General features: G+C 43.0%; 1 protein-coding gene across 2 annotated transcripts in view; it reads left to right on the forward strand.

Moving 5' to 3' along the window:
- LOC142759520 (putative cation-transporting ATPase 13A4) overlaps positions 1-17,227 on the forward strand; it is a 122,425-nt gene that overhangs the window by 43,209 nt on the left and 61,989 nt on the right. For both annotated transcript variants that reach the window (XM_075861767.1, XM_075861768.1), the window contains exons 7-13: positions 1,485-1,619; positions 1,702-1,774; positions 8,857-8,988; positions 10,711-10,881; positions 12,692-12,849; positions 13,684-13,872; positions 14,410-14,471. In XM_075861767.1, the coding sequence (XP_075717882.1) occupies positions 1,485-1,619; positions 1,702-1,774; positions 8,857-8,988; positions 10,711-10,881; positions 12,692-12,849; positions 13,684-13,872; positions 14,410-14,471 (920 nt within the window). The remainder of the gene's footprint in view (positions 1-1,484; positions 1,620-1,701; positions 1,775-8,856; positions 8,989-10,710; positions 10,882-12,691; positions 12,850-13,683; positions 13,873-14,409; positions 14,472-17,227) is intronic.

The following is a 17,227-nucleotide window of genomic DNA, read 5'->3' on the forward strand; positions in this document are numbered from 1 at the left end:
AAATAAAAAGTTATGATTTTCGGAATGCAATAATGCAAAACGACGGCCCAGACTAATTTATATGTGCAGCAGTTCTTCACCTAAAACCCCATGTGATCCTTTGCTAGCCCCCACAGGTAAGACCCTGTAAATGAAGTGGAAACAATTATGTTTTGGGGTCTTGTGCTACATATGGTGCTAGTGAATATGTCAAAGATTAGGCAATGCTGGAGTGCAGATATTTTGTACAATACCACGGACACCCTTTAGAAGTGCGACTCCTGCACCCAAAAAACTGGCCTGTGCATAAAGGATAGGTTCAAAACGTACGTCACTATCCATGGATAATTAATTTTGTTATTCATTTACCCCATTATTACATCATCCTATTATGACCTGATGCACTCTGCCCAGCTTACATATGCCCCCACTTTATAAACTGAAACACCAGTAAAACACTAAGGCTGTGTTCACATCAGCGTTGTCTTTCCGTAGAGGGGTTCCGTCTGAGGTTTCCGTCGGGGGAACCCCTCAACGGAAAGGCAAACGGAAACCTTAGCTTCCATTTACATCACCATTGATCTCAGTGCTGAGGGAAACTTTGCTAATAGTTTCCGTTTGTCACCGTTGTGACAGGATTCCGTTGTTTTTACGGAATCAATAGCGCAGTCGACTGACTGCTCTATTGATTCTGATTGGACAGTGTCACAGCCATTAAACACTCCCCCTTGCCATTACACGCCCAATTGGCAGTTCAGGGGGTTATTTAAATATCAGGTGCCAAATGTAATGGCACCAATATCTATATAACCGAGGAGGTTAGGGTAAAAATGTAAAGTGCCCCAGGCCCCCTTGCCATTACACGCCCCATTGACAGTTCAGGAGGTTATTTAAATATCGGGCGCCAAATATAACGGCACCGATATCTAAATAACGGAGGAGGGTAGAGGAATAATGTAAAGTGCCCCAGGGTTTGTGCAGCCCTCCCCATTACATGCTGCACTCAGCTGCACATGTATGGGCAGGTGAAATGTTCTCTTTAATGAACAATTTGGCAAGATTTCTTTAGTGTGGACAATGTCAAAATATCTTTAGGCCCATTCAGTGTTGGACCAGGGTTTATTGTGCCCACCAGAGGAAATGACAATTCTGAGGGCCCACTTTACATCTTTACATGGGCACATGTACTATGTAATGGCATTATAAACTTTGTTATTATTGCACGTACAGGACATACAGTATCATCAGTAAGTAAATTGTGAACCAACTCATAAGAAATAAACCCTCTTGGCAAGTGATTGGCACCAAAACCTGCACCAAATAGAGTTGTCTTTTACTGGACCTTTAGGGTCCATAATTGTGTCCCAACCTGGGCCCACTGGAAGATCCGCTGGTACTCTGTTGTTCCAAAGAGACTTTGGGTGCATTTAAAGCTGTATGTTAAAACTCAAATTATATTTCACAATTTTTCTACTGCTGATAATATAATATTTTTTTTTTTTCAGGTTCTCAACCCATTTTATGTTTTCCAAGCCTACTCTTTATGTATATGGATAGCTACAACATACATTGAGTATAGCTTAGCTATTTTATTTATGACCACCATGTCGATTTGTGCAACAGTGTATAATCTAAGAAAGGTATGTATGCTTGTGTCTAAGCAGAACAATGTTTTATTTCATTTCCCTTAACAAAAATTATGATTATTTTTTTTTCCTTTAGCAATCAGTCAAACTGCACAAAATGACAGCATCCTACAACAGCATTTTGGTTTCAGTGCTTCATAAAAATGGAGGTAATAGTGACAAGACGGAATGATTTACTGATAATGACATATCTTATAGTTAAACTCAGTAGTGTTAACTCTTGTACTGGTTCTTCATCTTTATTTTTACATATATTTATATGTATATATATATATATATATATATATATATATATATATATATATATATATATATATATGTGTATATATATATATATATATATATATATATACAAATAGAAATAAGCAGCACTCAATGTCCAAATCCACAATGGTATTGGGTGCCAGCGGGTAATCCCGATCCAAGGATTGTAGATATATATAGAAGAAATCCCACAGCACTCCGATGTAGCAAAAAAAAAAAGTGGTCTATTCAGTCAGCTCACAACTGCAACGTTTCCTTCCTGCTATAGGACCTATTTCAAGCATGCTTGAAAAAGGTCCTATAGCAGGACGTGCAGTTGTGAGTTGACTAGGTAGCGTCCATGGGTTTACTCACCTCCCGACGCCCGCAACCATGGATCCGTGAGTGCTGGTCCCCATCTCCTTCCTAGGAGACACCAGCGCTCACTTCTGCTCCGGTCTGCTGTGTCAACCACATGATTTCCTGGTCTGTAAGAAGGCCCCAGCCCTTCTGATTCTTGCCTGAGCGTTGTTAGTTATTCCCAAGTCTGTCTTGCAAATGGTCCCTTAGTGTTCCCGTTCCAGTTGTTACCCGTGCCCTGTTACCTGTTCCTGTATCTCGTGCTGTGTTCTTGTTCCTATGCCTACTAGTTGGAGTCGTGTCCACTGCACCTGCTGTTGCTTTGCCACATCCTGTGTCATCTGCCACGTCCTGAGGGATTCGCCATGTCTGGCGCTACCTGCGGCACCTGCTGTCATCCGCCACGTCTGGCGTTACTTGCGGCACCTGCTGTTATCTGCCACGTCCTGTGTCATCTGCCACGTCCGGAGGGATTCACCACGTCTGGCGCAACCTGCGGCACCTGCTGTCATCTGCCACGTCTGGCGTTACTTGCTGCACCCACCTCCATCCATGCCAGAGCTGCGGTCATTGTCTGGACTATCCAGGTACCCTTGTGCGGGACTTTGTATTTCTGGGGTTCCTCTTGTTTGGCCAGCTGCCTTCCTGCTACGGCGGTGCGGCCTAGTGGGTCCACATACCCACAAACCATGACAGTACGCTCAGCCATGGACCCCGCTGGTCAACCTGAGACCTTGATGACACAAGCCATGCTGGCCGAGATGGAGGATCTCCAGTCACGGCAAGACCAACTCCTCCTGTTGGTGAACGCCATTGCCCATCGGCTGCTTGCTCCAACCACAGTAGTCACCGTACCCAGTCCTGCTACACTTCCTGCCTGTACCAGTACCGACCCCCTGTGCTTCTTGCCGCTACCCTCACGCTATGACGGAGACCCGAGGTCCTGCAGGGGATTTTTGAAACAGTGCCTGATCCACTTCAGACTTTATGCCAGGTCCTTCTCTTTGGATGACGTCAGGATCGCCTTCATCATCTCTCTCCTTACTGGCAAAGCCCTGGCATGGGCTAATCCTCTGTGGGAACATCAGGAACCAGAGACCCGTGACATGCAGTGCTTCTTACGGACCTTCCGCTCAATTTTTGAGGAACCTGGGAGAGTTTCTTCGGCTGCTGCATCGCTGCTGATCCTACACCAGGGAGACTTCTCCGTGGGCGAGTATGCCATTCAGTTCCGTATCCTGGCTGCTGAGTTAACCTCGAACAACTAGGCTTTGGTGGCCACATTCTGGCAGGGACTGTCTTCAGAGATTAAGGACGAGCTAGCTGCTCGCGATCTGCCATCTACACTGGATGATCTTATCCTACTCGCCACCCGGGTTGACATGAGGATTCCCAAAAGGTTCTCCGGGAGAGAGTACTTCCTAGGATGGATTCTACTTTCCAGCAATCCTCCTCAGAGGATCCTGTGCAGAGTAACCAAGCCAAATTGTCTATCCAGGAGAAACAACGCAGACGCACTTCTGGACTTTGTCTGTATTGCTGCCTCAGAGGCCATATTGTGCGTCTGTGTCCCCAGAGGCCAGAGAGACACCATTCCCTAGGGTTGGTTGGAGAGACAACCCTAGGTGGAACGGTACCTAAAAATGCATTCTGTTCCAAGCTGACTATTCCTGTGACCCTAGTATCCGGAGAGAGGGCGCATCGGGTTTCTGCCTATCTTGACTCTGGGTCTGCGGCAAACTTAATTCAAAAGGAGCTGGTGGATCATCTTCAGTTGCCCACAGTTCCCCTGGAGACATCTTTGGCTGTTGCCTCAGTGAATGGACTGCCTCTGCCTGATCCCATCGTTTCTTAAACCAAGCCGTTGAAGCTCCAGGTTGGAGTCCTTCATTCTAAACTGATTTCTTTCCTTGTTTTGCCCAAGGCCATCAATCCTGTTCTTTTGGGCCTGCCTTGGCTTCGACTACATGCCCCAGTCCTGGACTGGAATTCTGGAGGGGTTCTCCAATGGGGCTCCAAGTGCCTTGGTCGTTGTCTGTTGCAGATCCATCCTGTCCAGCCTCCTCAGCCTCAGTGATTGGCGGGACTGTCCCCCCAGTTTGCTCAGCTTGCAGATGTTTTCAGGAAAAGGGAGGCTGAGACGCTGCCTCCACATCGGACTTATGACTGCCCCATTGAACTGGTTCCTAATGCCTCTCTCCCCCATGGCCGAGTATATCCTCTCTCCTTGCCGGAGTCTCTATCCATGTCGGCCTATATCAAGGAGAGTTTGGAGAGGGGTTTCATATGAAAGTCTTCCTCCCCGGCCGGGGCTTGATTCTTCTTCGTTAAAAAGAAGGACGGATCCCTTCGACCCTGTATTGACTACCGTGGTCTCAACCAGATCACAGTCAAGAACAAATACCCGTTGCCACTTATATCCGAGCTGTTTGATCGCATACGAGGAGCGCAAAATTTTTCTAAGTTAGACCTGCGGGGGGCTTATAACCTAATCCGGATTCGCCGGGGTGATGAATGGAAGACGGCATTTATCACCCGGGACAGGCACTACAAATTCCTAGTGATGCCCTTCGGACTGTGTAACGCTCCCGCAGTGTTTGAGGGATTCTTTAATGATATCTTCCGAGATCTTCTCTATGTCTGCATTGTTGTTTATCTCTATGATATTTCGATTTTTTTCCCCAGATCCGACGACTCATCGGAGGCATGTCCGTCAAGTTCTACTACGATTAAGGGAGAATCGTTTATACGCCAAGCTAGAGAAGTGCGTCTTTCAGAGGAGTTCTCTGCCCTTTCTGGGCTATATCATCTCAGATCAAGGTCTCAAGATGGATCCTGAGAGAGTGAGAGCTGTCCTGGAGTGGCCACGTCCTCAAGGCCTAAGGGCCATACAGCGGTTCCTGGGATACGCCAATTTCTACCGAAAGTTTATTCCAAACTTCTCATCTCTGACGGCTCCCATCTCTACCCTTTCCAAGAAGGGTGTGAACGCCAAGGTGTGGACTCCAGAGGCAGAGTCCGCATTTATTAGCCTCAAGAAAGCCTTCACTTCAGCTTCAATCCTCCATCATCCTGACGTATCTCGGCAGTTCTCATTGGAGGTGGACGCTTCCTCTGTTGGTGCAGGTGCACTTCTGTTCCAGAGGAGCTCCAAAGGAAAGGCAGTAGTATGTGGCTACTATTCAAGACGTTTTTCTTCTGCTGAGCGTAATTACTCTATTGGAGATCGGGTGCTACTGGCCATCAAATTGGCTCTGGAGGAGTTTAGACATCTTCTAGAGGGTGCAGCTGACCCCATCCTGATCTTCACTGACCACAAGAACCTTACCCACCTTCAGTCCGCTCAACAACTAAATCCCCGTCAAGCCAGGTGGTCACTGTTCTTCACCAATTTCCAATTTGTGCTGCACTACTGTCCCGCAGACAAGAATGTAAGGGCCGATGCCCAGTCCAGATAGTTTGAGACGGAAGACATGGTGGAGTCCCTTTAGACTATCCTAGACCCGTCCTGCATTGTCACTGTTAATCCTCTGCAGGTTAGAGACATCCCTCCGGGGAGGACTTTTGTTCGGTTGGCAGACAGGAGAAGAATTCTCCGCTGGGGACACAGTTCTAAACTGGCTGGGCACGCTGGTGTCCGTAAAACCTGAGACTTGATTTCTCGTCACTTCTGGGGGCCCACGCTACCTAAAGATGTTCTGGACTTTGTCTCTTCTTGCACTGTGTGTGCTTCTAACAAAGTTACTTACTCCAAGCCTGCCGGCATGCTTCTACCTCTGCCTGTACCCAATGTCCCCTGGCAGCACATTGCGATGGACTTTGTCACAGACCTTCCCCCTTCAGCAGGATGCAACACTGTCTGGGTGGTGGTGGACCGGTTCTCAAAGATGGCACATTTTAGCCCGCTGACCGGCCTACCTTCTGTTCCCCGACTGGCGAGTCTCTTCATTCAACACATCTTTCACTTGCATGGCTTGCCTCTTCACATTGTGTCCGACCGGGGGGTTCATTTTACCTAAAAGTTCTGGAGAGCCCTCGGTAAACTCCTGGATGTGAGATTGGAGTTTTCCTTAGCCTATCACCCCCAATCCAATGGGCAAGTTGAGAGGATCAACCAGATCATGGAGAATTATCTCCGCCACTTCATCTCTTTACAGCACGATAACTGGGTACAGCTTCTTCCATGGCCGAGTTCTCGTACAACGACCACACAAGTGAGTCCACCACTTCCACTCTATTTCACATTGTGTACAGTCAACATCCTAGAGTCCCTCTTCCAGTGTCGACTACATCTCAGGTACCCGCTGCTGACTCTGCATTTGAGGACTTTCTGCAGATCTGGCAACAGACCCGGTCCTCTATTTTGCTGGCAGTCGATTACATGAAGCGAGAAGCAGATACAAGGAGAAGAGAGCCGCCTGAGTACCTTCCGGGTACCAAAGTCTGGCTATCCTCTCTGAACATTCGTTTGAAGGTGCCTTCATACAAGTTTGCTCCCAGGTTCCTTTGTCCTTTTGAAATTCTGCAACAAATAAACCCTGTCTCCTATAAGCTGCAGCTGCCTCCTACCCTCAGAATCCCCAACTCCTTTCATGTGTCCCTCCTAAAACCAGTGGTTTTGAACCGCTACAGCAAGACTTCTAGTTCCACAGTTGCTCCCAGCGGTTCTTCTGATGCGTCCGAAGTGAGGAAGATTCTGGACTGCAAAAGGGTAGGAGGAAGGACTTTCTATGTGGTGGACTCGAGAGGGTTTGGTCCTGAGGAGAGGTCCTGGGAGCCAGAAGAGAAACTCAGTGCTCCTGCTCTCATTAAGAAATTCCTCTCTCACTCTGGCCCCAAGAAGAGGGGCGTAAGAGCGGGGATACTGTAGCGTCCATGGCCATGGACCGTCGGGTTTACTCACCTCCTGACGCCCGCAGCCATGGATCCGTGAGCGCTGGTCCCCATCTCCTTCCTAGGAGACGCCAACACTCACTTCTGCTCCGGTCTGCTGTGTCCCGTAGGGTGTGCGCGCGTGCTCGTGCCCGCTCTTAAAGGGCCAGTGCGCGCACCTGTAAAACAATCATCATTATCAACCACATGATTTCCTGGTCTATAAGAAGGCCCCAGCCCTTCTGTTCCTTGCCTGAGCGTTGTTAGTTATTCCCAAGTCTGTCTTGCAAATGGTCCCTTAGTGTTTCCCGTTCCAGTTGTTACCAGTGCCCTGTTACCTGTATCCCGTGCTGTGTTCTTGTTCCTGTGCCTACTAGTTGGAGTCGTGTCTACTGCACCTGCTGTTGCTTTGCCATGTCCTGTGTCATCTGCCACGTCCTGAGGGATTCGCCATGTCTAGCGCAACCTGCGGTACCTGCTGTTATCTGCCACGTCCTGTGTCATCTGCCACGTCCGGAGGGATTCGCCACGTCTGGCGCAACCCACGGCACCTGCTGTTATCCGCCACGTTCTGTGTCATCTGCCACGTCCGGAGGGATTCGCCAAGTCTGGCGCAACCTGCGGCACCTGCTGTCATCCACCACGTCTAGCGTTACTTGCTCCACCCACCTCAATCCGTGCCAGAGCTGTGGCCATTGTCTGGACTATCCAAGTACCCTTGTGTGGGACTTTGTATTTCTGGGATTCCTGTTGTTTGGCCAGCTGCCTCCCTGCTATGGCAGTGCGGCCTAGTGGGTCCACATGCCCACAAACCGTGACAGACTGAGTAAACCACTTTTTTTTGCTACATCAGTGTGCTGTGGGATTTCTTCTATATATCTATATTTATCTATCTAACATATATATATATATATATATATATATATATATAGGAAATTATATTACAGGAAATCGTATTGTTTAGTAACTAAGGACACTATGGGAATAAAATAATTCTGAGATGACAAGCATTAAAGATTCTGGAAATATGGTGTAAAGTCCAATAAAGTCCAATACTGAGTGAAAGAAGAAAATAATATTCATTATGAGCATACTTCTTATCTGTCCATATGTAATTATTGTGTATATTCAACATTAGTTTATATTTGTTATTAGACCCAATGAAATTTCACAAATAAGAAATGTTTGACGCATTTTAACTGGTTCTCGACCGCCTGCTGTACTTATACGACGGACAGTCGAGGTCCTTAAAACCCGCACCATAGCAAATATACGGCGCAGGTTTTTGCTGGCTGCCTGAGCGATCAGGCAGCTAAATGTTGGGTACCTGGCAGTTAATGACTGCCGAGGACCCTAAAACTTTTCAAAATAGATGCTTACAAATCCTAATGGATCACATTGACTTATAATAAGATCTGTCAGGATTTTATCGAGCTTCTTATCTTTAGAAGGTGCTACTCTTGCCATTAAAATGACTATAAATGCAGATGAACTGGCACAAAAACAACTAAGACGAACTATGGCCAAGAAAAAATCTGAGTGTCAGCCTCGGATTTCTGCCGTGGATCTGAATAGACACATCCTGAACATGTAAACATAGCATTGTATGGATTGTTTAAAACATAAGAAAACTGCTGTTAGTATTGTGCATGCATTGGGATCTTCCTAATGTTGACTTAGTGTGAATGTGATGCATTTTCTTATTTTACCCTTCCTAGTTATAATTACGTATTTATTTACTGTTGTTTTTTTACAGAACTTGAAGAAGTAAAGTCTCAGTCCTTGGTTCCTGGTGACGTGATTGTTCTAGTTGGAAACAAGCTTTACTTACCATGTGACGCAATTTTAATCAGTGGAGCGTGTACAGTGAATGAGGCAATGCTAACTGGTACTGTTATTTCAATGATTTTACTTTTACCCCATGCTTTAATCCTTTAAAAATATGGAATTCGTTATTGTTTAAGATTGTATGAATCGGGTACAGTATATTTAGGGTCTTCTTGCTGGACAGTCATTCTTCAAAGTGCCGATGGCTGGACTTTAAAGAGGCTCTGTCACCAGATTTTGCAACCCCTATCTGCTATTGCAGCAGATCGGCGCTGCAATGTAGATTACAGTAACGTTTTTATTTTTAAAAAACGAGCATTTTTGGCCAAGTTATGACCATTTTCGTATTTATGCAAATGAGGCTTGCAAAAGTACAACTGGGCGTGTTGAAAAGTAAAAGTACAACTGGGCGTGTATTATGTGCGTACATCGGGGCGTGTTTACTACTTTTACAAGCTGGGCGTTGTGTATAGAAGTATCATCCACTTCTCTTCACAACGCCCAGCTTCTGGCAGTGCAGACACAGCGTGTTCTCGAGAGATCATGCTGTGTCGTCACTCACAGGTCCTGCATCGTGTCAGACGAGCGAGGACACATCGGCACCAGAGGCTACAGATGATTCTGCAGCAGCATCGGCGTTTGCAGGTAAGTCGATGTAGCTACTTACCTGCAAACGCTGATGCTGCTGCAGAATCAACTGTAGCCTCTGGTGCCGACACGATGCAGGACCTGTGAGTGACGTCACAGATCTGCACTGCCAGAAGCTGGGCGTTCTGAAGAGAAGTGGCTGATACTTCTCGTCAGAAAGCCCAGCTAGTAAAAGTTGTAAACACGCCCCGATGTAGACACATAATACACGCCCAGTTGTACTTTTACTTTTCAACACGCCCAGTTGTACTTTTGCAAGCCTCATTTGCATAAATACGAAAATGGTCATAACTTGGCCAAAAATGCTCGTTTTTTAAAAATAAAAACGTTACTGTAATCTACATTGCAGCGCCGATCTGCTGCAATAGCAGATAGGGGTTGCAAAATCTGGTGACAGAGCCTCTTTAAAATGTGTTATTGCCCTTTATCATCTGCGGGCGGTATATTATAGGGCATTCCAAAATGTGATAATCTGTATTAGAAGCTCAATAAGGGAAATGTGAAAGGAGGATAAGACCCATACCTTATCAGATGTAATATAGAGTGCCATTTACTGCTATACAAAAAGTCACATTCTTTTCACCCTTCACCTACTATTTTGCATCAGGCCGGATCCCATGACTTGGCCTTTTCTTAAATTTAAATGTGCTTATGCATTTTGCATTGATTTGCTGTTACTTACCATTAGTGCCTTATCTGCAAGTTGTTGTATTTCATCGTTCACCATCTACTGCATGTATAAAGAATGAAAATAAAATCAATTTCGCTTGGTGAAGTCACACAACTAACAGATCCTCCATAGGGCCTGGCCTTCTTGAGGAACCTGTGTAATTGCTGTAATTTTTCTTCCATCCAGCCAGTGTAACCTGGCAACTTGGAAAAATGGAAAATATGGAAAAAAACTAGATTTTAGGTTTTAATTTGTAATTGTTCATCAAGAGACCCTTCCGACTTCCTATTGATTAATTTCTATTACTCTGCTAATTATAAACATGAAATGATGTCACAGCAAGGATGTGACTATCGGATCTTTACGCTCCCAAGAAGACAGTTAGTGTTTTGTTATTCAGCACAAGGTCTGGGGAAACTCATTTACAGATTAGTTACAGAAATTTTATTTTTTCTTTATTTCAAGGTGAAAGTATTCCAGTATCCAAGATACCGCTCCCAAACATTAACAACTCCATTCCATGGATGGCACACAGTGGTGATGACTATAAAAAGCATGTTCTTTATTGTGGAACGGAGGTCGTCCAGACTAAAAGAAATAGTCAAGATATTGTAAAAGCTGTTGTCCTACAAACTGGTGGGTGTATTGGTTTTTATTTGTATATAGTTTTAAAGGTGCATAAAGGGGTTGTCCGCTTTTGTTAGAAGGGTGTCCTGAAGATAAGTTGGTCACATGATGTCCAGCTGTTATATGTGTGGGAACCTGGCAGCAAGTGTTTAATTTCCCAGCAGCACCACCACAGGGGAAAACAATGGGCTATAAGGCATGGACAGGCTGGATCCTGCAGGCACTCTTTATATCCGCTCTATGCTCAGGATAAAAGATGAGGATCCGGAATGGATAAATCCACTCTATAAACCCATGATTCTCTATGGGTTTTCTACAACAGACAAAAACTTTAAATGGAGACATGGTGGAAAGATGTGAGAAAAATAAACACTGATTCTAATAATAATTTAGTGAATTACAAGCTAAGGCGGAAATTTAGTAAGACGTTTCCTACGACTTAATAGCAGTGGCGTAACAATTGTGGTTGCAGAGGATTCGATCGCAACCGGGCTGGCAGGGGAAGGGTGCCTGGAGGGGACTCATCCTGAATCCACTCTAGCTGCCACATCCGTGAACTGTGACGCGCCGCATACAAGGTCCTGATGCCAAACAGCATCAAAGCGTTATGTGCGATGCAACACACAGTGTTCTGTTGCTGGACATTGTGAGCTGAGTCACATGCAACATCCTGACACTGCAAGGCGACAGGACTGTATGCGCCACAGCACAGACATGGCCTGATATGGCAGCCTCAGGGGATTCTGGGCAGGCCTCTGCGGGCGGTAGAAAATTAAGGAGTGGTAAATAAAGGTGCTTTTTTAAAATATACCTGGGGGTGTAGCCTGGCATAGGGGCCTGGCACTGTTTTTGGCTGCCCCTGGTTACTCCCCTGTTCAATAGGAAAGAAGCTGGAGCAAGATGCGACAAATTTATTAAGAGGAGAACGCCTGTTAAAAAATGTGTCGCATCTTCAGCTATCCGTGCACCACAGAGTGAAACTTCTACTATAATTACATTTCTACTATAATTTACAACAATTATGGTAAATGTGTCGGGCCGTGGTTGACACTGACCCTTCTGCTAAGCTTCACTAACTTTTTTAAAAAGAGCTGTGAACTGCAGAAACGGCACAAAATGCACAATTTTTGCGACTTTTGTCTCATTTGAAACTTTTCCATGCCAGAAAATTCATAAATCCCCCTCTAAGCATTCAAATTAAATGGTATTAAATACAATAATATCAGGTAAGTAACTTCTCAAATATGGTTCTCAGAGGCAGAGATTCCCTTTGAGAAGTATTTCAATACTATCTATTGATCTGGATAATCCAGCATAAGAACCTCCCCAAATTGTTAGAATTAGGCTGTGTTCACACTGAGTTTTTGCAGACGGTTTTTGCACAGTGGTTTGACAAAAACTCGTCAAAACACTCGTCGAGCCGTTTTTTTTCCTCTTTCTGACTGATTGAAATGGGGTATGGAGGCGGAAACCGCCTCAAGATGGGTCATGGCTCTTTTTTTCACTGGACGCGTTTTTTTTTACTCGCGGTAAAAAAACTCGTCCAACTCCCATTGAAATCAATGGGAGCCATTTTTGGCGGTTTTTGAGGAGTTTTGCAGCGCGGTTTCCGCGTCAAAAAAACTCAGTGTGAACAGGGCCTTATAGAGTATTTTCTGATTTCTTTTTTATTTAATCATTTAACTTATGAGATACTTCTAATTAAGTAGGAGGAGATTATTTTTTTAAATATCATACAGATTAAAAATCAAACAAGTCAATTCGGAAAATAATTTATACGTAGCTGTGTATTTTTCACAATTTTTTTTGTTTTATTTAGGATTCAATACTGCTAAGGGAGATCTAGTAAGAGCCATTCTATACAACAAACCAATGAATGTTAAACTGCACAGAGAGGCAATTAGGTTTCTCATGGTACTTGTGGCGTTTTCTTTACTTGGGGTTATGTATACTGCAGTTGTGCACAAAATGAATGGGGTAAGTGTTTTGCTTGTTAGTTACGAGCTGTAGAATAAAATTCTATACACTACATATAACATTAGTCTGAAAATGATACACAATTTTCATCTAACCAGAATTAAACAAAGTTACTTAGCTACTTGAAAGTCCATGCTATTAACTTAAAATACCAAAAAATTATTATGGTAATTTAAGTTCATGGTCACAATAATTTCATGATGCAGTTTGTGTTCCCCGTGCATGCTTGCATAATTAGCAATCTATTCACACTTTTTAGTTTCTGGTCTGACTGCCTCCATGCAATGTTTGTGACAGAACGGTTTTTGGAAAAAGATTTGTTAAATCTCACTGGGATTTTGTTTTGCACAAAATGATCTCAAAGTGCATACATCGTAAGCCAGTGTGATTGATAATATTTATTGTGATGGACAAAGAAATTTTGCAGGCAATATTTTTCTGTCTGGCAAAAAAATGATTTTTGTTATCTATTTAAAATTTTTCTTACATTTACATCTTTGGAACGATAAATAAAAAAAGACAAAGAAAAAACATATGTCATCTATCACACATGTTGCCTTAATTTGGCTTTCCATTGGCTTCAATGTAATTTGATATAATAAAAAATGGTTAAGAAAACTTGACGGCAACTGATACATTTCTGTTTAAATTTTTTCATCATTTCTAAACCAGTCAGTTTCCTAATGGCATGAAAGGCTAGCAGATGTGAATTTGAATAGGAATTTAAATGGGTTTATCGAATGTGAAACTATATTTTCAATCTGCAAACAAACTGGAGCTTTGCTTTAAAGTTTCTATAGATTTACTTTTTTTTCCCGTTTATTTCTTCCTTAGGCCAGTGTTCATGACATTATACTAATGTCATTTTTGATGCTAACAGTAGGGGTAAATGCAGCCCTTCCAGCATCTCTAACACTTTGTCTTCTGTATGGCCAAATAAGGCTAAAGAAACATGGCATCTTCTGCATCAGTCCTCAAAAGATCAATTTAGCTGGGCAGCTGAATCTTGCATGTTTTGATAAAGTAAGTTACATTTTGTTCTGTAATTTGCATTTTTTTTCCATTAGACAAATTATCATTTTTCTGGCCTTCAATGTTAGAACTAGAATTTTACACAAAACTAAGCACATCTATGGCATTACAAAGCGCAATAAAAAAACAAACAAAAAAAAAAAACAGGTGATCATGATGATAAGAATTGTTGATTATATTGGCCTAAATTTAACGAAATATTAATATTATATGAGGTAAATAATCTCTGGGATTTTAAGATTTTTTGGTTGCAACTCTATTCAATACAAGCTCATACAGTGTTCCTAAATTATATCACACAAAACTTATGGTGAAGCTAAAAAGCAGTAAAGTTTAGGAACTACTTATTCAGGCCACTTTTACCCGTCAGGTTCAGTAGAATTGTGGGGTCCAAACATTGCGGCCCTAAAATGTTTCTATATTATGAAAGAGGCCTTAGACTTATCTAAAGTGTTAACAGGACGGCGTTAAATGTATTTTAAACTTTCAAAACCACATTATGAATTTTATCAATTGATTTCCACATAGACTGGTACTTTGACAGAAGACATCTTGGATTTGTATGGTGTTCTTCCTTGTGAGAAGCGTTGGTAAGTTTCAGTCAGTAAAACAATTGTAAAGTGTGTGCCTGACAGGGGCTGGACAAGTTCAGTCAGTAGCCGAGGTGGTGGTTTCCGAAGGCACCTCCTTGGTCTCTGAAGCATGATAGATGTCAAATGGATAATCATTCATTTAACAGTCCTCTGTTGCATCTTTCCCCACAATTCCCTAGTGATCTTATTTATATAGAAAAACACTGATTTGTAAAAATAAAAATTAAAGACAGAACATAGCTTTTGTTTTATAAATACATAAAAAATGTGCCCTCCAATTGCACCCTTCTACCTCAATTGGGCCATGGTGACCGCCTAATCCACCCACCACTTGTCCCGTCCTTGGTGCCTGCTGATTATGATTCATGCCAAAATTGTGACACAGAAGCAATGTTAACTACATTCTTTTTAAATTACCCGCCAAGGTTTTTCTTTTAAGCAAGGGTCTATTGTGGAAAAAAAGTAAAATGTAGGTTTTCAATTTAAAGTCTATGTAAACCATTGCAGCCTTTTTTTTTTTTTTTTTGTAAATATATGTGTTAATTTGTTAAAAATTTACATTTATAAAAAATTAGATTTTCGTGTTGCAGCTTATATGCATACACTATACATAGAAGTTGCAGAGTGCTGCAGCGTAAAATATGAAGAATATTTTTAATAAATGTCAATTTGTAACATGTTTAAAAGCACATACATTTCCGGGGAGAAAAAAACGGCTACAAAGGTTAACATAGCCAAATGAGAATATAATAGCAACTGTATCACCAAATATGACAATCTCTCTCTCTCTCTATATGTATATATATATATATATATATATATAAATGAATTTCTGTTGTCTGTTCTTTATGTATGGCCAAATGACTGGACCAATCTGCACCAAATTTAGCACATAAGTAAATCACGCGCTGCCGAAGGTTTTAGATAATGTTTCAGCTCTAGGACCTACCGTTCGCAACATTTTCACAAAAGAAAATATGGCCCCACTGGCTTCTACATCCAGGAACGTCCTACATATCACATCAGATGACCTGCATTAGCCAATAGAAGCTCGCAGGTTCTTTATTCTTAGCCTCACTCACATACACACAGTTTTAGACTAGGTTTCCATAACAACCAAGCCATTTTCCTTTACTGACTCTGTTTATTCGTAAACTAACTGTACCTATACTTGATTTGAGCATTCTCATAAATTGAAACCCTTTCATACCAGTCATGCCTCCAAAAAGGAACCTGCACTTACACGAAAGACTCCTGTGGCAAAGCACATGGCTGCTGCCCGAGCTGCTGAAATCTCTCAACAGCACCAAGCCGGTGGATTTCAGCATTCTCATAAATTGAACCCCTTTCAGACCAGTCATGCCTCCAAAAAGGAATCCTGCACTTGGACTTTATTGGATATGTTGGCTTCATATCAGTAGGAAATTAAATTCTTAACCACACACACAAACAACAAACAAATAGACCAGTGTGAAGCCGGGTGACGCTGCTATTCTATATTATAAAAGTGAATGTCTGTTTGTCTGTCCTCTGTAGGCATCCAAACGCCTGAAACATTTCACCCTAAATTTGGCACATAGGTGCATCGGGTATCCGGGAACGTTTTCGTAAATGTCCCAACCTTGCTGTTGTTCTCTGTTATTAGCCATTATAGCGAATGTCTGTTTGTTGTCATCTAATCCAAACACCTGAACTATTTGACCCCAAATTTGGCAAATAGGTACACTACCGTTCAAAAGTTTGGGGTCACCCAGACAATTTTGTGTTTTCCATGAAAACTCACACTTATATTTATCAAATGAGTTGCAAAATGACTAGAAAATATGGTCAAGACATTGACAAGGTTAGAAATAATGATTTATATTTGAAATAATAATTTTCTCCTTTAAACGTTGCTTTCGTCAAAGAATGCTCCATTTGCAGCAATGACAGCATTGCAGACCTTTGGCATTATAGCTGTTAATTTGCTGAGGTAATCGGGAGAAATTTCACCCCATGCTTCTGAGAAGCCCCTCCCCCAAGTTGGATTGGCTTGATGGGCACTTCTTGCGTACCTTACGGTCAAGATGCTCCCACAACAGCTCTATGGGGTTGAGATCTGGTGACTGCGCTGGCCACTCCATTACAGATAGAATACCAGCTGCCTGCTTCTTCCCTAAATAATTCTTGCATAATTTGGAGGTGTGCTTTGGGTCATTGTCCTGTTGTAGGATGAAATTGGCTCCAATCAAGCGCTGTCCACAGGGTATGGCATGGTGTTGCAAAATGGAGTGATAGCCTTCCTTATTCAAAATCCCTTTTACCTTGTACAAATCTCCCACTTTACCAGCACCAAAGCAACCCCAGACCATCACATTACCTCCACCATGCTTGACAGATGGCGTCAGGCACTCTTCCAGCATCTTTTCAGTTGTTCTGCGTCTCACAAATGTTCTTCTGTGTGATCCAAACACCTCAAACTTCAATTCGTCTGTCCATAACACTTTTTTCCAATCTTCCTCTGTCCAATGTCTGTGTGCTTTTGCCCATATTAATCTTTTCCTTTTATTAACTAGTATCAGATATGGCTTTTTCTTTGCCACTCTGCCCTGGAGGCCAGCATCCTGGAGTCGCCTCTTCACTTTAGGCGTTGACACTGGCGTTTTGCGGGTACTATTTAATTAAGCTGCCAGTTGAGGACCTGTGAGGCGTCTATTTCTCAAACTAGAGACTCTAATGTACTTGTCTTGTTGCTCAGTTGTGCAGCGGGGCCT

Source organism: Rhinoderma darwinii, chromosome 4 (genome assembly GCF_050947455.1).
Source record: "Rhinoderma darwinii isolate aRhiDar2 chromosome 4, aRhiDar2.hap1, whole genome shotgun sequence".
In the NCBI taxonomy this organism is placed as follows: Eukaryota; Metazoa; Chordata; class Amphibia; order Anura; family Rhinodermatidae; genus Rhinoderma; species Rhinoderma darwinii.